Below are 24,414 nucleotides of genomic sequence, written 5' to 3'. Positions count from 1 at the left end.
AGAAGAATCAAGATGCCTCGTTACTTTCGCAATTTAAACAGCAGACTGCTACTCCTGAAACCCGCAATTTCGCTTCCTCGTGCTGTTTGAAACTGCAGTTTCTTGGGCAAGGCAATTACTTCTCTCTTCAGTTTCCTATTCATAAACTAGGGGTGACAGTACTTCTTTTATATCATCATCTTCTCGACTTGTTTGTCTGAGTTAAGGCAGGAGCCATAGCTCAATACACGCCTGCCCAGAGGGGAGCAGAGTAACCCGGTCCCATCCGCGCCCGTTACATAGGAGTGTTGCCGTAACCCCTGGTAAGTAAGGCAGAGAGGATCAGGAAAGCTGATGAAGCTGCCAAAATATTGATATCAGGTACTAAAAGTGATTACTTAAAAATACATATTTGGGTTCTTCTATTTCCTTTCTGATCCTATCAAGTGTGCTCAAGGCACATTTCAGCTTATTTTTCATTTATTCTCTTGAGTCTTTCTTCTACTTCAAAAGAAAGTGGTTATGCTCATCCAAGAGCTGGGGCTTTCTGAATAATACCAGCTCTCATCAGACTTTTGATAAAATCGTAAGAGCTGGAAACATTGAGTTCCTTTTGTTTTAATAACCTCTCTTTCATGAATATTTACTTCTCATTTGAATAATTATCACCAACAAAAATTAAAACCTTATGTTTGTTGGGAGTGCAAGCAGCTTTGGGATTAAAATGAATGACATCCCTCAAAAATGAGGGCTATTAGAGGGTTATCATTCTTACAAGCGGAGCTCTTCTGCAAGAGCATTCTGAGTCTAGAGCAATACAAGACCAAGAAAACGGAGGAGAGAAATTCTGCAGATGAGAAGCAGAACTGGGAAAAGGATTCTGTCTGGTTCATCTACACTAGCAGCTGGATAGCTTTAACTATTAACAATACGATGAAAATGATGGAGTTTCTGATATCATTAATGATTGTTTTAATCAGTGGGTTTAAATTATAATTCTCGTTCATTTAGTTTTCATTATTTGCCATTGCCTGTGCAAACAGGATGCTGTTTTTGCAAAGATTGGCTGAGAAGCCTGCGAGGACATGCAGGATTGTGATACATCACACACATGACAACATAAACCACAGAAAAAATATGAACAAAGAGGAAAGACAAATGTACCCTTTAGCGCAGTAAAGTTACAGAGTGCCTAGAGATGAGGAACAGCTAATTTAGGAGAAAATGGGCTATAATTTTGAGAAAATGTCTAAGTTTGATTTATAGCTTGCAGGTAAAAATGTATGAACTCTGTATTTATCAAACTAAAGTTCCATATTAACGCTTGCTGCTCTGCTGGACTTTTTTTTATATGGAGATAACTAGAGGCATTTATTAAACTCGATAATCTTACATTCAAATAGAGCTCCTGCTGGGTTTAGATGTGGCCTATGTTTCTTTCTGTATGAGCTGTTAATTAAGGACCTGGAACAGAAACGTTTTCAGCAGCGAGGCCAAGGCATCACCTTCTTGAAGGGATGTGAACTTGTCAAAGGAGGGTCTCAGCCATTTCAGAGAACAGAAGGACACTGTGCCTAGGTGCCAAACCACAAACAAATCTGGATAAACGTGGAAGCTGTGGTAAGGAATGAGGCAAGCGTATTTTATTGTGTTGTCTTGCATTGTTCGTTGTGTTATTTAAAACAAGAGTAGCTGCGGGTCAAGCTGCTCGAATGCTCCATGCAACTACACTTGGGACTCTGCCTGGGAAACCCAAGTCCTGGGAGCACTGGCTGCGTTAGGAGCGTAACGAAGATCACAGGCGACGTGCCCCAAGACAGGGAGCTGGGTGGCTGCGGAGCCTATGGCTGGAGCAGAGGGATCCGGACGGCGTGGAGCGCTGTGGGCGAAGTGTGCTCACGTTTTGGCACTGACGGGGAGAAGAAGCCGCCAGACCAAGTCCTGGGTCATGACGTTCTTTACGCCTCCGTGAACTGAGCGACAACAGATCTGCGCCCAAAGCGGGCAGTGTTCCGGTACCATGTCTTGAGAAAATGGTTTTCTGCCTTTGTCCTCCTGCCAGGTCTCACTTTGTGCATACAATGCGTGAGTTTATGTAATCCACAAGAGGTTTGTTGCACATATATATATATTATTAAAGCCTGTACTGCGGTACAGGCCCCCGATGCCCGTCCCCTCCTCGACTGCTCCACGGGTGCGGGCTGGCAGCCGGGCCCTGCTGCAGTTAGGGCACCGGGTGTGAGGAGAGGAGAGCCCTGCTCCAGGCAACGCTCCTCAGGCGCTTCTGCACAGCCCCAGCGGGTGTCTGCGGCGCGACCCGCGCTCTGCCCGGGCACCGCGGCCCTGCCCGCCTCCGCCGGGGCACCTCGCCGTGCGGAGGCGGCCCGCGGCCTGGCAGCGCGCGGCGGGCAGGCCGCGCTAGGCCGCTGAGGCGCCGCCGCCCGCCCGGCTCCAGCAGGCCCTGCCCGGGACGCAGCGGGGCGGCCCCGGCCGGCCGGCAAGAGGCGGCCGCAGGCCCCGCCTCTCCCCGCAGGCTCCTCGGCGCAAGGCCGGGGCGGGCGGAACCGCTCCCCGCCGCATGCCGCCGCGGCCCGCCGGGGCCATGAGCTCCCACCGCAGCGAGAGCGACTGGCAGGGGCTGGTGGGCGAGGTGAGGCGGCGGGCCGGGGCCGCGCGGCGGGCCGGGAGGGGAAGGGGTCCGCCCCGCTCTGCCGGGCCGAGGGGCACGGCCGGCGGGAGGGGACGGCCGAGAGGGGCCCCGCGGCCGGAGCGGTGGCAGGAGGAGGCGGCGGGGGCGGGCGGCACTGCACCGCGGCCCGGCCCGGCCCGGCCCGGCCCGGCCCGGCTGAGCCGGCCCTGAGGCGCTGAGCCCGCTGCGGGTGTGCCCTGGCCGGGCCCGAGCCCGGGGGGCTGCTGGCGGGGAGGGGAGGGGAAGGGAAGGGTGGGCAGCGGCGCGGCCCTGCTGCGGCGGAAGGGCAGCGGTCTGAGAGCGGCCGTGCCGTGTGTAAAACGGGAGGGAAGTCTGCAGCGGCGCGGTGGCCGTGAACCGCAACAGGTGGAGGGTTTTCACAAGATGAGAGTGGAAAATTTCATTATCTATCTGCGTCCGCATTAAAAGAAAAAAAATTTCATTATCTAACGGCGTCCCCAGTGCTTGCAGGTACACGTTTTTACGTAGGGTAAGTTACCAAACTCCAAACAGCTTGAGGTCAGTGTAACTCAAAGTAATACTGTCAAAGTCAAGTCTGTTTAATAGGCAGAACTGTGAAGTTTGAAGTAGGTTGGCGTGCTGATTTTTACGTTTAGCTAATTCTGCATAGCTATAAAAACAGTGGTTTTATGTTTACAGCTAGCAAACAGAACTTCTGTGCCGATGGCCCGGGCCCAGACCACCGTGGCCGAATCCGCTGTCCTGGCGTACGATGCGCACAGGGGAATCCCTCTGGTTTCAGAAGCGCTTTGCCCCCGTGAGGTCGCGTGAGCATGGCCTAAGGCCCCAACCTGTCGGAGAGATGCTGGAGTTCAGGGTCCTGAACCTGTCACTGCTCCCGGTGCCTGCAGTGGGAGGTCGTGTGGGCCCCAATCTGTGCTGGTACAGTGCGTCCAGAATTGAATCATAGAATCAGAGGTTGGAAAAGACCTCTAAGGTCATCGACTCCAACCGTCCATCCAGCACCACCATGCCTACTAAACCATGTGCTGAGGTGCCACATCTACATATTTTTAAGTACCTCCAGGGATGGGGACTTCACCACTTCCCTGGGCAGCCTGTTCCAATGCCTGACCACTCTTTCAGTAATGAAATTTTTCCTAATATCCAATCTAAACCTCCCTTGACACAATTTGAGGCCATTGCCTCTCGTACTATCGCTACTTACCTGGGAGAGCGCCTCACTACAACCTCCTTTCAGGAGTCTACCTGCAAACACAGCACTTGCAAACACACAAAATAATCCAGAAGAAAGTGAAAAGTGTACTTTCAGAAGCGTCCTGCTCGTGCAGTGTTGGCATCTGACATCTCATTTCCCAAACAGAGTTTTGTTTGGGGGCAGGGGTGGTGTCACATGGCAGGGAAGGGCAAGAGGTAGGGTCAACTCACCAGGTGTGTTCGAGGGAAATGTCCCTATTCTTGGCTTTAAAAAGTCAATTGGAATTACTTTGGAACGTTTTTGCTTTTTGCTATGATTTAACCTAAAAACTCAATGCCGAAATTGAACACTTATTTCTGGTTTAGGGGCTTCTTGATTATAGCAAAGTTTGATGACTGTAGTGAGTTACATTCGTGCAAATACATAAGCATAAATATAATGTCTTTCTTTTCAGGAACAGTGAGAGGCCTAGTGATTTATATTCCATTTTTTCTTCCTTTCTCTCTGTTCCCACAGCAGGCTTACAGCCTGTTTTTCTGTGTGAAGTCTGTAGCACATGCTGTTAGGGTATAGGCTTCCCTCTTTTGCCTTCCTTTTCCTTTGGCTGTTGTGATTAACTTTGTGCGATCTTGTAAGAAGTTTTTCCAATTTACTCAGTGGTACAGAGCTTCTCTAGGCCTCTTAGCTTTGGTGCTAGCTAATATTTGTTCCCGACGTATTTTGTCAACATTTTGAAGTGCTTTCAAAATATGAGATATCACAGTCAAGAAGAGACATCGTAGCTCTAAACAAACACTTTCGCATTGCTGATGCTGGATGGGTAAAATATAGAATGAGGTTCAAAATCTTGGTATAAAAGACCAGAACCTGGTGGATTCAGATCCGTGGTTACATTCTTTTTCATTTCCACAAGCTTAGTCCTCCAAATTTGAAAGCTAGGAGTAACTGAACTACTTGTCAAAGCAACTGTAATGTTTTTAAAAGTCTGGTATTGCTTGTGTTAAGAAAAGTGGTAGGATGTATTTTTGGTCCTTATGTACAAATACACAAACACTTGTAAACACAGCTGTATATGTTTGTAGTTTGACTTTTCCTTCTTCATTAGATAAAAAGAATGCTTGGGTTTTTTGGGTGTGTTCCATTCTTTTTCTGTATTTACTCTTTTCTTTTTCCTTTTGACTGTTGTTCCATTTCAGTGCCTTTCGCTCTATACCCTTTTATCTTTTCTGGTTTTATTATGCTCATTGCTAACTTCTTGCTTGTTTGTTTGCCACCGTGTTTATGTATTTTTCCACTTATTCTACAGCCACATGCATTTCAGGCCTAGTGTGCACCTGGTGTTCTGAAAAATCTTTGCACCCCATGTACCTTGAACATTCTTTAAACTGACTCTGAATAGGATGACGTGGGAAGGAATACTGGGATGAAGCCAACTTAGCAAATACAGAAGGAGCAGAAAGAGTCATTATTTCCATTGATAAGCTTGCAAACTGAGTGGTAAACAACAAGCTTCAGGAGTGAGAATTCACATAAACTTTACCCGCTCTTTAGCTGAGTTCAAGTAGTGGTAGGGGATGAATATATATAAATACATATATATATATAAAGAGATAAAGTACTCTGTTGGGTTACCATGTACTTTTTGCTTGGAGTCTGGGTTTTTGTCTAACATTCACCTCACTGAATGACCTGTGTTTAGGCTATTTAAAAGCCTGTGTAAAGCTGTAGGATGAAAACCTGATCAATAACTGCTTGTTCGACACCAGTGAAACTGAGCCATAGCAAGAACTTTCTTGCTGGCCGGCCTGAGATGGTGGCCTAAGTCCTCCAGAAACAAGTCATCTTTATAAATCTGAAAATACTATCCCAAGAGTACAGTCCATTCCTTTGAACCTGCCTTTGCATGTCTCTTACTTTAAAAAAAGGAAAATCCTTGGTGCTAACAAAATACCTCTCCCACCTGGAAGAGGATGAAAAGAGGAAAATGTGACAGTTACGAGTTGGTTTGCCGAGTGCGCTGCTAGAAGGTAATCAAGTAAAGGTGGTTATACTGTACTCTTCACTGAACAGAACAGAGTTCTTGAAAATAATTTTGGTCACCGAAATCTTGGTTGCAGAGTTTTGTTTTTTTGCTTTTAAGTGTTTTTAAATGTCCGTACCTACTTCTCAGCCCGACAACCATGTTTATGGATATGCTAAACTGTTGATTTACACGAGCTCATGTGAATCAGCTCCTTAGTGGCTCAGTATTCCTGTCTCTGTAAGGGACATGAAACATGACTGAATCCCATGAAGATGAATGAAAAACATGACAGGTGAACTTTATTTGAGGGTAGTTGGGGGCTTCTTTTTGAAAGGTGGTAGAAGCTTCCCGCTCTGTATGTTCTGCAGTGGAGAAGGATGTGATTTCAGTTGTTGCCTGAATTCCATGTAATCTGCCTTGGAATCATTTGGTCTTAAGATGACAACAGAATCAGTGATGGAGAAAGGAGTAGGTGGTAGCATGATCTTGAGGTGGTGGGATGAGTGGAACAGTGCCGGCAGATCGTGTGCAGTAGGGAAAAAACACTTTTACATGATTTGCAAGACCACCTCTGTCCTTACTTTAGAGGGCTGACTTCTACGAGTCCGGTCTCCTTTCTGCTGAAGTCAGTGAGTGTGCTTCCATTCACTTTATTTGGAGTTGGCGCTAGTCCTAATCTAATACTGCTTGGAGAACGTGTACTTTTGGCAGTGTTTTCCACTGGAAGTAAGAAAGGTTTCCTAGGCAACCCAGAAGACTAGAGTGGTTGTCCTCTGTCCTTTCTGCTAGCTTCTCCCTCAGATTTGCCAACTTCTAGAATTAAATCCAATGTCAAAATGCTTCTGTCTTCCTCGTCACCTCCCACACATTAGAGCATTTGCTGTATGCTATTTACAGCTACTCATATGTGACTGTGCCTCCTAAAATTAGTTTGAAGAAATTTAGTCTCCATTTAATTTGTCGTTCTCAAGAGGCTATTTGTTGATTATTGACTGTGTATGGTCTTTGGCACCACGGAGGGAAGTAATATGCTTGTGTTCTTGAGCTCACTTGCCTACTTACTGACTGCCAACTTAAAGCTTGGAGGAAGAGTTTTTGGGAATTATTTATTAAACGTGCAGCTAGTGAGCAGTAGTTCAGCTGAAGTAGCTAAATGTTCCAGACATGAATTCTGAATATGAGTGAGACACCTAACCTGCTTGTAATTGGCAGAGCATACCTTTCCCGTTGGTTGCACAGGTTTTTTTGTGCAGACAAGAGAGAAGAGGAAGGAAGGTTAGTGAGATTTTTGTGTTCATAATATCTCTCTGACTTTCTGTCATGTTACCTCTTCAAACAGAATGTGAACTGTCATTCACCAAACCTATGTGAGGGAACCCGACAGTCTTTGGAGCTGCTAATTTCAAAGCTTTTCTAAACATGGGGAAATGCCAGTGGCTGTAGGAAAGAACAAAGTGGAGCAGGCGCTCTGAGGTCGCTAGGTGGTTGGTTTGACATCGTGATGGTTTTGTCATTTGGGAAAAGAAGTGGAAACGCTGAAAGAGCTGGCACTGTGTCTTACTGCTATGCAGGTTCTTGGGAGCTGTGGGAGAGGTGCTACAGAGACCTGCGTGCTGGGCGTTCAGGCAACAAAACAAGTGTTTGCTTCTCACGTTTCCATGTTGGACTAAGATATCCACAGGGGTGCTGAGGAACAAACATGGAGGAATTAATAATGTAATCGATGCATGGCATACAAAATTTTTTAGGGCTGGGCCACATCACAAAACTGTTATTTTTGACTAATCAGATCAAATGATGGTAATTTCTAAATGACCAGTGAAGATGATGTGGTGTAATATTGTCATCAAGACAAGATGTGGTGTTCTGGGGAGCTGCTTATATCACATATATCACCAGTGAATAATACCAGCCTGCTTTGTGTTTCAGAGGTCAGGAGGTAACTGGTGAAGCAAGCGCTGGGGAGCAGGAAGAGCAGAGTTGATATTGAGGGATAAGAGCAAGGACACTGCATTGTCTTGGGTTTTAGCAGAGATGAGGACATGAGATGAGATGACAGGCAAATGGCCAGTAATTGTGTATTTCTCTGGGTTTGAGTGTGTGACTCTTTCAGATAAGTTGAACAGTTTAATCTGAAGTCAAGGGGAGCAACATTACTGAAACACTGTCAACAAACACCCTGAATACTGGCGCTGCCAGTCACAGTCACAGCAGTGATAGGACGAGGGGTAATGGTTTTAAACTAAAACAGGGTAGGTTTAGGCTGGATATAAGGAAGAAATTCTTTACAATGAGGGTGGTGAAACACTGGAACGGGTTGCCCAGAGAGGTAGTGGAGGCCCCATCCCTGGAAACATTCAAGACCAGGTTGGACAGGGCTCTGAGCAACCTGATCTAGTTAGCGGTGTCCCTGCTCGCTGCGGGGGGGTTGGACTAGATGACCTCTAGGGGTCCCTTCCAACCCAAAGCTTTCTATGATTCTGTGATTCTGTGATTTTGGGACTCTTCGGTTTGTCATTTGCACAACAAATTACCTCCAAGAGTACAGCAAAGAGAAATTCAGTAAAAAATCAGGCAGTTCAACAGCAGTTGGGATCTCTTGTCCAAAAGCTGGTACATAGAGTGCGTGTTTTCTCTGAGAGCGTGGCGGACGATAGGTTTCCAGGCCCACGTACAGTGTGGTGGCCCATCAGTGTCCGGGAGGACGCTAGGTGGAGTGTTGAGGGAACACACAATATGATTCACAGTGATTCCAAAGCACAGTTTGGAGGTAGTATCTCTACCTTTACCCTCAGAAAATTAGGTATTTTCCTTCTTGGCACTAACTGCCATTAAATAGCCGAGTAATTTGTACAAATTTAAAAGAAATTATTTGGTGATAGGAATTTGGTGTGTTTGTTGATTTTTAAAAAAAGAAAGTCTGAAACCTTGACAGTGTCCCAGCTTGATCAGATTATTAGACCATGTCTACACTGTCGTTAGTGAGATCTATCCAGATTTGTCACTAAAAATAGCAACGGACAAATAGTAAGTGTTCGATGTAGAGGGTCACCTTGGTGCAGTTACACTCTCCTGTAATGTCAGTCTCTTTTTACTCAATTTCACAAAAGTAGTTATCTGGCTGTAAAGCAGTTCAGGCAGTAATGTAGGATGTCATATATATTCCTTTAATTATTATGATCTTCCTTGTAGCAATTATAATTTGCTTTATTGCAGATAACAGCGAATTGGTAGATAAAAGTCACTTGACAGATATGAAATGTTGTACATTGTAGCGTTTCGATTGAAAGTATAGCAGCTTGTGCTTGGTTAACTTTTTTAAACTTGAGGATTATTTTGGAACATCAGTTAAAAGGAAACAAAAGACAATGAGAATGTTTTGTGACTGCAGGGCATAACGGAATTCACTTGTTTGTCTCACTGATGGACTGTATGTGAGATGTAAGCTTTTTCCTTCAATTGCAGTGGAAGAAATCTCTATATGAATGCCAGAAGCATCTATTGAATGCTTTTTCTCAGGCTATGTGAGAAAATTTTGCTTATTGTTTGCATTGCTCCAAAAAGACTGTTAAACTCCTATGTTCCTTTTGACAGCATACTTTTACTGCACTTATTTGTCCATATATGGGAAATTGTTGGTGGACTCAGTTGTTTCCCTGAGTAGAATCCATTTCTAGTGTACAATTGTTAGGTCAGTTTATGGCCATTATTAGTACTTTTTTGTAAACATTCAGAAGCATATATCTTGAATAACCTCTTTGAGGTCTGTCTTTGTATAATTTGGTTTTCCTTCAAAAATGGTACTGGACGTTAGAAACATAGCTCTGTCAAATAATCAAATTCCACACAAACGCTGTGGCTTTATTGTTTCTTATACCATAAACTCATGGAAACAAATTACTATACATTATTACTATTCTTATCCCATACATTTGGGAAAGTCAATATGTGCAAAAGGCAAAAATAACTTAAGTCTTCTAGGTGGTCATTTTTATAGTGAAATCCAAATAGTGCATTGATGGGAGATATCAAGCCCCTTTCTTCTGTATAGCATATCAGTATATAATGCATCAAGTCAAAATATACTTTAAACAAGGAGGAGATCATTATTCCTTTTCATTTAGACCCTGAACACAAGTGTTCCCGCAATCTGTTTTTGGTAAGTATTCCTCAACCTGTTAGATAATGGAGAATTCCCTTGCCCCTGCCAGTGCTGCTGTGAAAGACGCAGCCTGCTTTTATGCTCTGAGTGTGCCCTTTATGGAGGGCTGTGACTCATGGCAGAGGCAAGACTTGTTTAGCTCTAGGTCTGCATTTCCTTATTATTTTTCGTATTTATTTTCTGACTCTCACACACCATTTTCTACGCCAGCACTCGTGGCAAGGCTGGTGGTGCGGGTGTCCTAAGGCAAGATGTTTAGCTTCGCTCCCCTCCCGTTGAGCACATGCTGTAGGGTGTTCTGCTGCGCATAGGTGGTGGCTAGGTGGGCCAGCTTCATGCTTCCTGGTGGCTAACAGAACAGAACAGGCTACTTGGTTCAGAGGTTTGGGCTGTTGGTTTTCTTTAAAGTGATTGTGAGGTTTGCTTTTACTCGTTTTTGTTTGCAATTACTGTATCAGATTGTTGGTATTTTAAAACAGTTTAGTGAAGGCGTATTTTACAATTGACTAAGACATGAGGTGAAACTGGGAAAAAGAAGAGATTGTCAGAGGCAAATATTTCACTGCAAGGGAAGGAATTATTTTATCAGGTTTGCAGCAGTTTACCATGTCACTATAGTCACTTGCTGACAATATTAAAATTTAGCTTCTGATACCTTTCAGTGCTTTATCAGGGGACTTGACATTTGTGTAAGGTATCAGTAAGGACATAAGTACATAGGTACAGTTGCCTTTGTTGATGACAAGGCATCATAATCCAGAAAATTTATGGCAGAATTTCAACTTCAGTATTGCCAGAAATAAAATTAATTCAAGGTGGAAGCGTCCTTTTCGAGTGTTCAAATCCTTCTTGGAATTGCTTCTCTTATTCCCTTCCCGCTTTTTTGCAACTAAGCATTTACCGTTTTTGGAAAACGGTGGCTGTACTAATATACCAAACTCACCTTTCCCTTTCTCATTGACTTGAAATGGAGGTTCACAAAGTCAGTTCCAAGCAAATACTACATACCAGTAATGATTTTTGTCCCAAAGAACAGCACTGACTTGAACAGTATGGAAGTGCTGATGCTCTTGCTTTGTGCGTGAGCCCATAATGACAAAGTATTCTTGTCAGAGTATATAATGAAACTATAAATTGTTTTCATGACTGCTGTGATATTTAGTGTCTTGCAGAGCACATTCAGAAAGTATTTAGTGCCACGTCTCGTGTGAGCAACATCAGAAATAGAAATATATGCTTGAGCATGAGCAGTGTCAAGTGATGGGTAAGAAGAATCTGCTGATTGAACATCACATTAAGTGAAAAAATTTGCCTGAAACTTTTGTTAGGTAAAATTCAGCCACTGCAGGAAAGGGTGATGTAGATGTTACTCTTCCTGTCGGTGGGGAAAGGCAATGAAGCAGATCAGACTAATGCAGAACAGCTAAGATTTGCAAGTTGTGCTTTGCTTTGTGCGTGAGCGCTACACGTAAGAGGCGGTGGCTGGAGAGGAAGGCTCACATTTAGGTGCTTGCAACATTCCTGCGTTATTTCCCGTTCTTTTGACTCAGCAAGCGCGTGCGTATGGTATCACAGCTAACCTTGTTTTCTTTGTCTGTGTTGATCGGGTGTCACACGGTGATTGGTTTAACTCAAGGTAACATTTGATTGCCACTCCTGCTGCCCCTTCTGCTGTAACGCAGTCCTGTTTCACTGTCCAGCTGGGAGGCTGGGCCCGGAGGACGTCGCTGCTAGTGGGGAGGAGGGGAGGGGAAATGAGGTGGGACGTGCTGGTTGCTAACTGAGGGCTGGGTGTTGTGGACACGAGTCGAAAAGGTAGCTTGCAAAGGCTTCTTCCTTCCAGCGGCATTCCCAGGGCTGCGGGTCAAATTGTGAGCTTTCTCATACTGCTGTGTGTGAGGAAGAAGAGGAGAAACTGGAATTGCTTAATTTTTTAAACTCACGGCGGTCAGGTGAGCATGTGGCCTTACAAGTGGATTTCAGGCTTCTGACGCAACAGATTTCTTTCCGGTGATTATTATCAGTAGCCTGAGACGACTTGGCGGAAGACTTTGGTCTCGTGCAGAGAGTCTTCCTCCATCTTTTCACAGGAAAACTTGAGGCTCTTGAATCCAGTACTGGCTGGGGTAGAAATGGCTTGCTATAACTATGTTTTTTTTCTCTTCTGCAGTATCTGGTGTGTAAAAGGAAGCTCGAAAGTAAAAAGGAAGCATTGTTAATCCTTTCCAAAGAGCTGGACAACTGTCAGCAAGAAAGAGACCAGTACAAGCTTATGGCCAACCAGTTGCGGGAACGACACCAGTCTCTGAAAAAGAAGTATCGGGAGCTGATTGTAGGTTGTTCTTTATGAATACTGTAGAACTGGGGGACAAGAGTCAACCTCAACAGAAATCAAAAGAAGTCCGTAGTGAGTGCTGTAAAAATGTTTAGGTACTTGTTTACAGTAGTCCCGCAGTTGTACAGCCCTGATCATATTATTACTCATTTGTTCCGCATTGATGAGGTAGTGCCTGTTATATAAGACACAGAAAGACAGTGTGTGCTCAGAAGAAATTAGTTTCAGTCATAATTCCATTTAAAAACTGACTGTGATATTATTATTCCACAGGAACTTAATGTACCGTTATGAAAAATAATGCAACATAAATTTGTAATGACCTGCTGTTCTAGAAATATAAACAAATCTTCAGCCTTAAACAATTTTTTGAGTTGAAATGAACATTACTGGAATTAATCAAGATGCAATATTTTAGAAACAATTGTGATAATATTTTGGTTAAAATACATGTTTTAAAATTCGATCCACAAAGTTAATATAGTTGCTGGCTTCTGAAATAAGTTGCCAATAAAATATCTCCGTTTGTTCCTAGGATGGGGATCCATCCCTTCCGCCTGAAAAGAGGAAACAGGTAGGATTTATTTTTCAGTTGACGTTATTTATCTGCTACGAAAGTACTTTGCAAAAGTGTGAAAATATTAACTAAGAAATCTGGTAAAAAGCAAGTATTCCTGTCTTTTGAAAAGTCAGTAAGCTATGTCTTCTTCTTTAAAACTCATCTTTAAACTGTGGCTTCTTGTACTTTTGTCTAAATGTGTTTCACTGAAATATCTGAACTATCCTTAATTAGAATATATGGCTATTGCTTTTATGTTCACCTGAGACTGAAATTGGTCAGTGTACCGAGACTTGAGATTGCTCTTCTTGTTGTTTATCCTTCTTGTATTAAGTCCAAAAATGGGTTCATGACAGGACTTCTCATACTTAAAAGCAATCTGGGAATGCATTGTCTGCATCCCATAATTGTTAATTTATTGTTGTGAGTACTGTTTTCCATTAGGTACTCTCCCAGGTCACTTGGGCTCTATGAGTTATAAATGGTGAGAACAGTGGTAATTGCATTTTATAGTTCCCCTGAAAAACTTTTTGCCTGCTCACGTTTTTTTGTTGTTCCCAGAGATCCACATAGTATGTCCCTGTTGTGGAGTGTTGGTTGTCACACCTTAAAATTATCTTAATTTCTAGAGAAAAATGGCACCCAAAACACAATGTCTGAGCAGGGAGAGGAGGAGAACCCAAAAGAACAAAAGTTGTGACTGTAATTGCTAGTCTTGAAAGTCTTTTAACTGTGTTTAAAACATGGTTATTGCATTCTCTTAATGCGTCAGAAGTTTTACTCATCATCCTTTCCCTAGGAGTCTGCAGGTAGTTTTTGCTATTTTCTTAAAATTTTAGGGGCTTAGGGTTTTGGTTGTTTTAAACTAAACTGTCCGAGGCAATGTAATTTCTCCTTTAGGCACTTAAACAAATAGCTGCCCAGAAGTCAGTGGCTCAGTGTAGAATCATTTAACTTCCTCATTATTTAGTGTAATTTATTTGAAATTCTGTTATTTCAACAGAGTTCTAATAAAAGTTTATGAGCAGATATAGGTTTGTGCATTCTGACTACTGCAACTGGAACTGAAGAATATACAATTAAAAGGAATAAAACCAAGGCAATATATGGGACATTACAGAGATAGGAAGGGAGATTTGCCATACCGTGGATGTTGTTCTAATTCCTCTTCTGTCTTTCAAAACAAATAAATCTGACACTTGTTTCTAAAATACTAGCAAAATTTAGTCTAAATTCAGGATCTGCAATTATATTAAGTTTTGACACGTCTTACCAATGGCCTGCAAAGCCATTTAACAATCTAGCTAGGAGTCTTTTTTTCTGAGGAAGTTACATATTCAACCTAGGTAACAGTGAAAGAAAGAAGATCTTGTTCTCAAATGGAGTCATTTATAGGTCTGCCCCCAAGGACAATATTTACTTTAGGTTGTACAGTAATAGGCTGTTAGTGCACTTCTTGAGTTGTCATTTTGACAAGAAGTGTCTGTAGCATACCAGGTGGATCATCTGGAGTAGTTAGGGCAACCTTTCTGAAGAGGAGTATAGTTTTTCTTTGAGAACTGCATCGAAGAATAATAAAGTAAAATTATGAATATTTTTCCATTATTACTGTAGGTACATTTCTTAGTGTTTTCTCATCTAAGAAAGAGTGAAGCTCTCTGTGCCCTTTTGGACTTTTTCCATCCCCTTTTTGCCTGGCAGCCTAGTTGCCTGCTGGGAGAAGTCTGTGACATCGGTCACTTTTTAAAAACAGAGACCCTGATCCTATAATGAATTTTGCATGACACAAAAGTACATGCTGTTCTCATGGTCAGAAATTAGATGAAAGTGTGATATGCTGAACAATTTGCTGTCTGTTATGTTTCTTTACCGCAACTGAGAAATTATTGTCAAAATTGCAGTGTAGAACCTTAAGTGTCATAGGTGGGTTGGAGCTGCTATTTTCTTCTTCATCTCTTCAATTTTCACCTTTATTATCAGTTACATTTTATGACCCTGCCTTCTCTGCCTGTTTTGCAACACAGGATTTTCATGGTTTTATGGAAATGTCATGTAACCAGGAAATGTCTATCAGCAAGCAGTTAACTCGGAATGTGGTTTTGTAAAATCGGTGTTACTTTAAGGTATCTTAACGTGCAGTGCTCTGCAGTGTTTTCCCTCTCGAAGCTCTGTGTGCAGTGGTACACGTCTCTGACGTAATCCAAAGATTGTTCCATGTCTGTCGCCTTCTGCCAGCCAACAAAAGCAGGAAATGAGAACCTGTGCTACTGAAATCTCTTTTCCTGCAGTAGGTGTTTTACCATGAGTGTTGTTACCACAGCCTGTGAGCTGTCAGTACTTTCCCGGCCCTTCTTACCAAACGTTCACAATTACATTCTGCAGTTGAAGGTAATTTTATATTGTCACATGGTGTCAGGTGTAGGGTAATTTTTGGATAAGCAATGGAAGTGTTTCAGGAGCCTAGGAATAACAAAGAGTTGATTTTGATGTTAGAATTCACCGGAGATGGTAAACAATAGATAATCCCCATTTTGAAAGGCATGTTCATATGTTGCTCTGCCTACAGAGCTGCTGTTGCACATCCTATATAAACAGAAATTCTGCCACTCTGCAGTGGTGTACATTTATATGCATTTGCTGTGATACGGAACATTTTGATGACACTGGCAAACAAATACTGGATATCTGTTGGACAGTGTTGCCATGCTGGGAAACTTACGGTAAAAAATATCGATGGGATTTCTAGCTTGATTTATATTGACTGTTGTTTTCATCTATGTTGCTTAAATTTTCACTATAACTTCAGTTTGGGAGAAGCTTTGTCATTGAAATAACAGATCAGTGAATCCTTTGACCTTCTATATGACATGGAAGTTCTTCTAATATAAAAGAGATCCTTTGAATAAACAAATGTGAAGTAAAATACATGGTTAGGAAAATGACTGTGCTGGGCCACAGTCCTAAATGTGCTTAGCTTAATTTGATCTTAGTGAGACCACTCAGTTGGAGATAATGGGTTTGCACTGGGGCTGTGTGTCAAGAATAAGGCTGCAATGCATTTGTTCGCTGGTGAGGGCTGATATTTGTATTTTAAATGTATGAAGAATCAAATTAAATGGAGCTAGACATCACAGGATCGCAGGATGGTTGAGGTGGGAAGGCAGCTCTTGAGATCAACTGGTCCAACCCCCTTGCTTAAGCAGGGCCACCTAGAGCAGGTTGTACAGGACTGTGTCCAGTCAAGTTTTGAACATCTGCAAGGATGGAGATTTCACATTCTCTCTGGGCAACCTGTTCCAGCATTTGACCACTCTCACAGTGAAAAAGTATTGGGTTTTTTTTTGTGTTCAGATACCTGCAGTTATTGGAGTGGCTAAAGTCCCTCATGAAGGTCATGGCTTGTGAACATGAAGCTTCTTCCAGTTGTGTGAAGAAGTCCGCATCTACTGTATCTTCCTGATCAGGAGATCTATAGCAGATAGCCAAGAGCATCCGTGTTGATTTGCCAGCTAATCTTGACCCAGCAGCTTTCAACTGACTCCTGACCTGTCGCAAGGCAGGGCTCCATGCATTCCAGCGGCTCTCTCACATAAAGGGGAACACCCCCTCCTCACCTGCCCAGCTGTCCTTCCTAAAGAGCCAGTATCCCTCCATCGGAGCACTCCAGTGGTGTGAGCTATCCCACCATTTCTGCACGATCCCGATGAGATTGTAGCCCTGTAACTGCACACAGACTTTGAACTCTTCCCTGTGCTGCATGCGTTGGAGCAGAGGCTTCTGAGGGGCGTCTGAGTGTGCCGGTTCCACAGTGCAGGCTTGAGAGCTTTCTGCACAAGGCTGCTCTGCAGGTGCTTCCTTCCTTACGTGCCTGTGCTCAACAGGATTACGCTTCAGCTAAGTTGTTTTCTGAGTTGCTGTGTCCCTTCCCATCGACGCAGGCTCTTCACTTACCTACCCTATCCCAAATCTCCTTGTTCCATCCTCTGTCCTTTCTAGTTTAAAGCTCTCCTTAAAAGGTTGGCAGGCCTGTTGGCAAAGATACTTTTGCCTCATAGTCAAGTGCATCCTGTGTCTTCCAAGCAGCTGTTGAGCGTTAGTGAGGATCCCATGGTCATAGAACCCTCTTGGAGGCTCCTAATTTGGTCAGGCACTGGAATAGGCTGCCCAGGGAAGTGGTGGTCACCATCCCTGGAGGTGTTCAAAAAACATGTAGATGTGGCACTTCAGGACATGGTTTAGCAGGCATGGTGGTGTTGCATTGATGGTTGGACTTGATGATCTTAGAGGTCTTTTCCAACCTTGATTCTATGGTACTATAATAATGAGCCTCGTAGCATAGCAATGACATAGTCGTAGTATAGAGCCCAGCTTGATAGTTAGTCTTTTTGCCAGGCAGAAAGTCTTATCAGAGAACCTGTGTGCATCTTTTCTGAAGGTCATGGTCCTTAACCCTGTTATAGTTACCCATAGGTGTCCCGAAGTGGTTCATTCGAGCCAAGACTCTGGCTGCTTCAGCGATCATTGACACCACAGCAGCCTGCTACCCACTCACCAAGACATTGGTCAGACAGCTTGATTTCTTCTGATGAATAAGTTCACGAGCGTGGCCTTTTGGGGCAAGCAGATGTCAGAAGGACGGAAGTTCCAGACAGGAGTATGTTGTCACATACCACAAATGGACCCATTTTGATCCCTTTCGCTTCCACTTCCAGCTTCTAGTTTAATGTACGCAGCTGTTGCAATTCACTCTCGAGACAAACTTCAGGGATTGCCTTATGACCATTTGTGAAATCATCAGAAAAAAATGACTAGTGTGACCATAGTGTGACTATTTCTTGTTAATTAATGGATTTGGGAAATTTTGCTAGTCTTATGCTGAGGCACAAAAGCTGCATTCAGAGTCCTGGGAGATAAAATCTTCAGATAAAGTACACTAGAGAGTAAGCAATCATTTTGTATTTATCTCACAAGGGTGCTGTGAAGATTAATGTGATTTCCTCCTCTCTTTAGAGGGTTTGAAGATGAAAAACATTATGTACGTGTCAAACTGAGACCTATGCGCTTTGCTCTGGTTTGTAGTGCCTGTGTTTGACTCCCGTAGTGTGAGGCAGCAGATGAAAAACAGTGCGATCGTTTGCCCTGGCAACGCATCGGAGAGCAATATTGCCATGGGTTTCAAAATGTGGGAGAGCATAGCCGGTGCAGAGATTTTGGTTTCTGTACACTGAAATTTGCCATTCCATTGGTAGGAGCAGGTGACAGTACGCAAAAGCTAGAACTTCTTAGCCACGGTAGGAGTCATGCTTTGTGAAGTGACACTGTTGTTTCTTCAACATGTAGGTTCTACAGTAAATGTGAGGCTGGGAGAGATGAAATGCTGATTCTAATAGATGTGATAGTCCCTCTTTAAACTTTGGTGCACTGTTCAGACCTGATGTGTCCAGCATCATCTCCTCTGGTTGATGTGTCTTACCGCAATGGCATAGAGAGGCACTTGTCCACACCTCTGCACCTGAATACTCTTGATAAATGTTCAGTTAATTAGCTACCACACTCAAAATGTTTAAGGGATTTTGATTCTTTTTGTGCATTATCTCAAAGTTTAAGTTGTCCTTAAAATCTCAAAGCAGCTAAAATGTTTCTGATAGAACAAGCCAATGAAACAATCTTTGCTTCTGTCCTAGTATAGCAGTCTTTGTGTAAGTACAAATTAATCAGTTCTCTTGGAGATGTTCTCTCTATGTTCATCTGCTGTGAACAAAAACTTGATGCCTATGTGGAGTACAGGGGGACCAAAGCACCTTATTGAACTTTCACAGTGAAGCGATTTGTGCCAGGTAACTTCTCATGACACTGGTAGTTCGTACTGACACCCTCGGTTGCTGCTTATGATGTATGTTCGTAAGTTGCTTTGCAAAAACTGGCCTCTTAAAGGAGTCTGTAGCTGATGGTAACCTTATTTTGTTTGTCAGCCTTTGGCAAACGCTCTAGGTCTGGCTGCGTGGTGTTTTGTGCTGTACAAGCTAATATACAGAAGACTGGTTGAAAAGGATGGAAAAAGTACTAATTTTGTATGTTTACTGCTAAAATGACTTTTTGGTTCTATTAATGAGCTGTTTTGGTTTGGCCTGAGTAAATGCCAGGCGCCCACCAGAACCGCTCTTATCACTCCCCCTCCTCAACTGGACAGGGGAGAGGAAATATGATGAAAGGGTCAAGAGGCGAGATCAGGACAGGGAGAGATCACTCACCAATTACTGTCATGGACAAAACAGACTGAACTTGGGGAGAAAAGGGAGTTTAATTCATCACCAATCAAATCAGAGTAGGATAGTGAGAAATAAATCCAGATCTTAAAACACCTTCCCTCCACCCCTCCCGTCTCCCCGGGCAGCACGGGGGGGGATGGGGAATGGGGGTTGTGGTCAGTTCATCACACGTTGTCTCTGCTGCTCCTTGTCCCTCATGGGGAAGACTCCTCACACTCTTCCCCTGCTCCAGTGTGAAGGTTCCTCTCATGGGAGACAGTTCTCCACAAACTTCTCCAATGTGAGTCCTTCCCATGGGCTGCAGCTCTTCACGAACTGCCCCAGCGTGGGTCCTTCCCACAGGGTGCAGTCCTTCAGGAACAGGCTGCTCCAGCATAGGTCCCCCACAGGGTCACAAGCCCTGCCAGCAAACCTGCTCTGGCATGGGCTCCACTCTCCATGGGTCTGCAGGTCCTGGCAGGAGCCTGCTCCAGCGCAGGGCTCCCCATGGGGTCACAGCCTCTTTCAGGCATCCACCTGCTCCAGCGTGGGGTCTCTTCCATGGGCTACAGGTGGATATCTGCTCCACTGTGGACCTCCATGGACTGCAGTGGTACAGCCTGCCTCACCCATGGTCTTTCATCGCGAGCTGCAAGGGAAGAGTCTCTGCTCCAGCATCTTGAACACCTCCTCGCCCCTCCTTCACTGACCTTGGTGTCTGCAGAGTTGTTTCTCTCACATCGTCTCACTCCTCTCTCTTCACTGCCATTTCACCACAGGTTTTTCCCCTTCTTAAATACGTTATCACAGAGGCACTATCACCATCGGTGATTCGCTTGGCCTTGGCCAGCGGTGGGTCTGTCTTAGAGCCGGCTGGCATTGGATCTATCGGATATGGGAGAAGCTTCTTGCAGCTTCTCGCAGAAGCCACCCGTATAGCCCCCCGGCTACCTAAACCTTGCCACGCAAACCCATACCATTAGCTCTAAAAGTTCCAATTGTTGAGTGTTTTGAAGGTGCGTGAGTGCGACCAAGTCTTTCTTGCTTTGCAGAGCCTTGTGAAGTTGTGACTGGTGTGCTTCTGTGGTGGGTTTCCTGCCTGGTTCTCAGAGCGGGATATACTCAGAGGAGGAGAGGATTTTCTTCTTGGTTTACGTCAAGTGACTGCTTGGCATGGCTTTGACTTTTGCTGTTGTTTTTCTGTTGGGAAATATGACCCACATTAAGTGTATTTTGCTTAATATGCCAAGGACCTGTGATTTCAGGAGTCTTTTCTACGTGGTTTTTCAACTTAAAGAGAAAAATACAGTAGTTTTTTCCTTTCATTATAAGGAAGCTAGTGCTAGGGGAGGTTGTCAGTTCTTCTACCTTGGAGTGAGCAGTGGTAGCTGGTAAGCAAAGCAGGTTTTTCTGTATTAATTCAGCCATTGCAATCATATGAATGCACTGGAGGATAAACTGCAATTAAATTTGCTATCAGTCACACCCATCAGGTGTGCTTAATGTTTCATCAAATTTTTTTCCTGTCAGTCCTATAATTCAGTGTTCTTCTTTGTTTGAAGGTGTGGCTGAAAGAAACATAAAAGACTGTAAACTGAAGTATAGAAATGCTTGTTTGTTTAAAAATATTTTTAAACTGTAGGGATAGATTGGAAGTTTCCTCCTTTTCCCCTTGCCAAATTACATTTTCAGGCAGTATCTAAAGGCACAAAGTCCTTTTTTTTATATATTCTTTTTTTTGTAAGTGTCGGAGAAGATTTATGTGCAAGAGAATTGAGAGCTGTATTAAAGACTGTGTAACTATCCATCATTTTTAAAGTGGTGTGAAGAAAAATAACACTGTGTGTATGTGTGGCTGGATTTGCAAAATTGTTAAAGGAGCCAAATTGAAGTGTAGTGCATAATACCAAGGATGGCTATTTGGAATTACTTCCCCCCTTCTTCTTGGGTCATCGGTCAGTAGTGAGCAAGGATCTGTCGCGGTCTGACAGGTGTTCACTGGCTTATGTTAATAAAGATTTATTGGTATTTTTGTCAGTAGTTTCAGATGCTCATCTGTAGCTAAAAGTAAGGCTTTCTTCCACCTTCTATCCCAAAAAAGTTCTTGCAAATTTTAACAAAGCCGAAGTGGAACAGGGTGAGGTTTGTGATCCCATCCCATGGAATCTTTCACTCTCTGGTCTGTTCTGATTTATGGTGCTTTTTGTCCCCTGTGTAATAAAGGTAGGCACTTCCCACTTTGCCCTCTCACATCAATCTTTTTTCTCTGTTCATCCTGCTTTCTGGTGGGATCATTGCCAATAGTCGCGCTTGCTTTTGGTCAGAGGAAAAAGGAGTGTGGGGACAATTTCTTATGTCTAGGGAGGTTTGGGCTGCGCTCAGATCGTACGTGCACGCTTCCCCGTGACAGATGGACATAAACCAAATAGCTTGTCGTGCTGTAGAGGCTCAAGAATACCTGTCAGAAACTGAACATCACCAGAGGTGGACAGAGCTCCAGAAAGATTGTCTGGTGTTGAGCAATCAATGAGAGACTTGAATGAAGCACTGTCTGTTGCTTAATATTACAAATAGTTGAATTGAGAGGGGATAGGAGAAACGAACAGTTCCCACTGCTGTGGGTTGTTGCAGCGACAAGACAAGGTAAGGCAGCAGAACGGTCTAGACCGCTGCGCCTGTCCCTCCTGTTACCCGTGGCTCAGAAATCTCTCTTCATCAGTACTTTGGAGTTTGTTTTGAGTAGTGTGGGTGAAGGACATAAAGTCTCTGGCGCTTACAGGAGCCTTTTTAAGGCTTCACCTAGAATCAAAAGAAACTGTCGAAGAAAATGAGTCTGGAGAAGCTGAATTTGGCTAATTTTCAGAGAGTTGTTCTGTGTTGCACAGGTAAATGATATGAGCTGTATTGTCTGCTGAAGTAACTTGTCTTGAATTTCGAAGTGGATTCTGTGTTTGTTCTAGGAATATTGAAAAGAAGTTGCCAGGTGGAAAAATGAATCACCTTTCTCCTTGCGTAGATTTCTCCCCGTTCCTCAGAAAATACATGCTAACACATTCGCAAGGCCAGTGCTCCTTTGTTAGTTTTTATCATCTTTCAACCATATGGTATGTGTTCTTATATATGCCAAAGAAATGGTACCAAGTCCCGGTGTCGTTCAACGTATGCTGTTGGCTGGCGCTCTTTAAACCCAGTAGACCACTTTTGAAAATCAAATGTTTCTCCTTCTGTCCACACTTAATGGAGAGCTTTAATGAGGTCTTGCCAAAACCTTTAAAACTGAGAACAATCTAAATTATACGTTGTGTGGAACCTCTAAGCCAGGGAAATGAATAATTGCTGGAGACAACTTCTGTGACATAGCTTGGTTGTTTTAGTTTAACAGAAGCGTAACAGAAGCTTCGCATTAAGGAGTAAGTCTATACTTAGCTCACTGTAATGCTCTTAGCATGCTTTAACAAGGCTGTTTTATTTTGGTGTCTAAAATTCTTCGTTCAGAGTTTCTTCCAAAATCCCTGTCTTGAGTATAAAGGTTTTTGGCACGTTAAGTCATTTATATGACTGACCGATAAAATTCAGCATAGAATTGCAATTGCAGAGAAATGGTTTTAAAGGAAATAAATCTGATCAGGAAGATTTAGTGTAGGCATGGTAATGCCTTTCCTGCAGTTACTGGGAGCTGGGTTTTGACTACAGACTGCTAGAATCCTGGTGATGTGGCTGTAAATGCTGATTAGTGAGATTGAGTTCTTCCCAGGTGTTGAAATTACATGTACGACTGCAGTGTTAGGAGTTGTTCAAATTCATCATAAAAAAGGGACTTTATAAATAGAAGTGTTTCAGGGAGGTTTGTGCAAATCATGTTCCTTTTAACTAACTCAGTCTGGTGGCTGGACGGTCTTTATTGAAAGTCAGCTTTCTTAAAAAAAATTGCATCGGAGCAGTAGCTAGAGATACTTCAGTTGAAATACAATTTTCTGCAAACATGGGTTCTTTGTTTTCTTTCTTTTAAACAGCCATTAAGAAGTAGCTCTCAAAACCATTGACTGAATGTGTTCTGAAGCTCCTTGATTCATTCAATATATCAATGGCTGTTACACATTTGTTTAATATGTAGAAAAAAAAATCATTCTAGCAGAGCATACTTGAGGAACCTTTTGCATTGCTTGAGTGGTTGCTGTCTTGAAAATAAAATTAGAGGCAGCTTAATTTTGGCCCTACAGTTGGCTATTTATGTTTTTGCTATTACACTTTTTTCCCCAAATTATTTGTTTGCTCTCTTCAGTTTTATCAGTAGTTTAAAAAAGTGCTTTAATCTCCAGAACTGTGGGAAACTTACCTTGCTTTCTTCTGAACCTGTGATCTCAGAGCGACAGAAATACAGGAATTGTAGGAGTGAATTGTAGGCTTGTTGTTCATCAAGTAGGATATATCAATTTCTTGAGTTATTTTTCCTGTTCAGAAGTTTGAAGGTATTGCTATTTTAGACTGACTGGAGTTCGGAGCCAGCTTCTTCAGATAGTACCATACAAAAATTCCAATAGATTATAGTTTCATAGTCTAATCCTGCAAATGGTCAGATGCATGTAGCTATATTCATGTTAACAGTTCTCTTAAATATGAAACAGGACATGTGGAAATAGCAGTTGTTAGAAAACAAGGGGAAAGATTGCCGGAATGGCAATCGGATGCCTTGGCTTGATAGTGTAAGAGTTTTAAAGATAAAACTTACAAAAACATCCTGTGAGACGTCAAGTGATACTGAGAATGACTGGGCAAAAGAGCAGGACTGAAAAAGAAAGAGAGGGATCAAAACAGAGAAATGAGGGAGTTGAAAGAGCAGCATAATGAGTGGGGAAACTAAACCTAAACCTAAAATACCAAGAGAGAACTAGGAACAGTCAGTTGATGCATGGGCCTCAAATACAGGGAGTATGTATAAGGGTAGCTTAGAAATATTGACTCTTGAGGCTTTACCAAGTCATGCTTAGAAGAGCTGAAAATTCTTTTTTCATTTCTTTTTATACTCTTCAGATTTAGGGCAATGGCTGACACACCTAGCTGTCCATAGGCAGTGTCTTGAAAGGCTGCCCATTAGCTGCTATGATTATAACTCTCTTAGAAGAAATGTCGTAGGTAGGCTTTTCCTGTGCTGGGTCAATGTTTCTGTATTTGTGAGATATTTTTAGGGTAAAAATATGAATCTATCTGCAGTATTTGCTCATTTTCAGGTATCATAGGT

At 43.1% G+C, this 24,414-nt stretch overlaps 1 protein-coding gene across 6 annotated transcripts in view; it reads left to right on the top strand.

Annotated features, from left to right (window-relative positions):
• Positions 1-2,506: 2,506 nt before the first annotated feature.
• Positions 2,507-24,414, top strand: part of CCDC149 (coiled-coil domain containing 149) — a 55,574-nt gene continuing 33,666 nt past the window's right edge. For all 6 annotated transcript variants that reach the window (XR_012763978.1, XR_012763977.1, XR_012763976.1 and 3 more), the window contains exons 1-3: positions 2,507-2,629; positions 12,204-12,365; positions 12,904-12,942. Coding sequence is in view for 3 of the 6 variants with exons in the window: in XM_075420646.1 (XP_075276761.1) it covers positions 2,558-2,629; positions 12,204-12,365; positions 12,904-12,942 (273 nt within the window). In the remaining 3 variants the exon portion in view is untranslated. The remainder of the gene's footprint in view (positions 2,630-12,203; positions 12,366-12,903; positions 12,943-24,414) is intronic.

This window comes from Opisthocomus hoazin, chromosome 5 (assembly GCF_030867145.1).
Source record: "Opisthocomus hoazin isolate bOpiHoa1 chromosome 5, bOpiHoa1.hap1, whole genome shotgun sequence".
Classification (NCBI taxonomy): domain Eukaryota; kingdom Metazoa; phylum Chordata; class Aves; order Opisthocomiformes; family Opisthocomidae; genus Opisthocomus; species Opisthocomus hoazin.
This window is presented reverse-complemented; position numbering and strand designations above follow the sequence as displayed.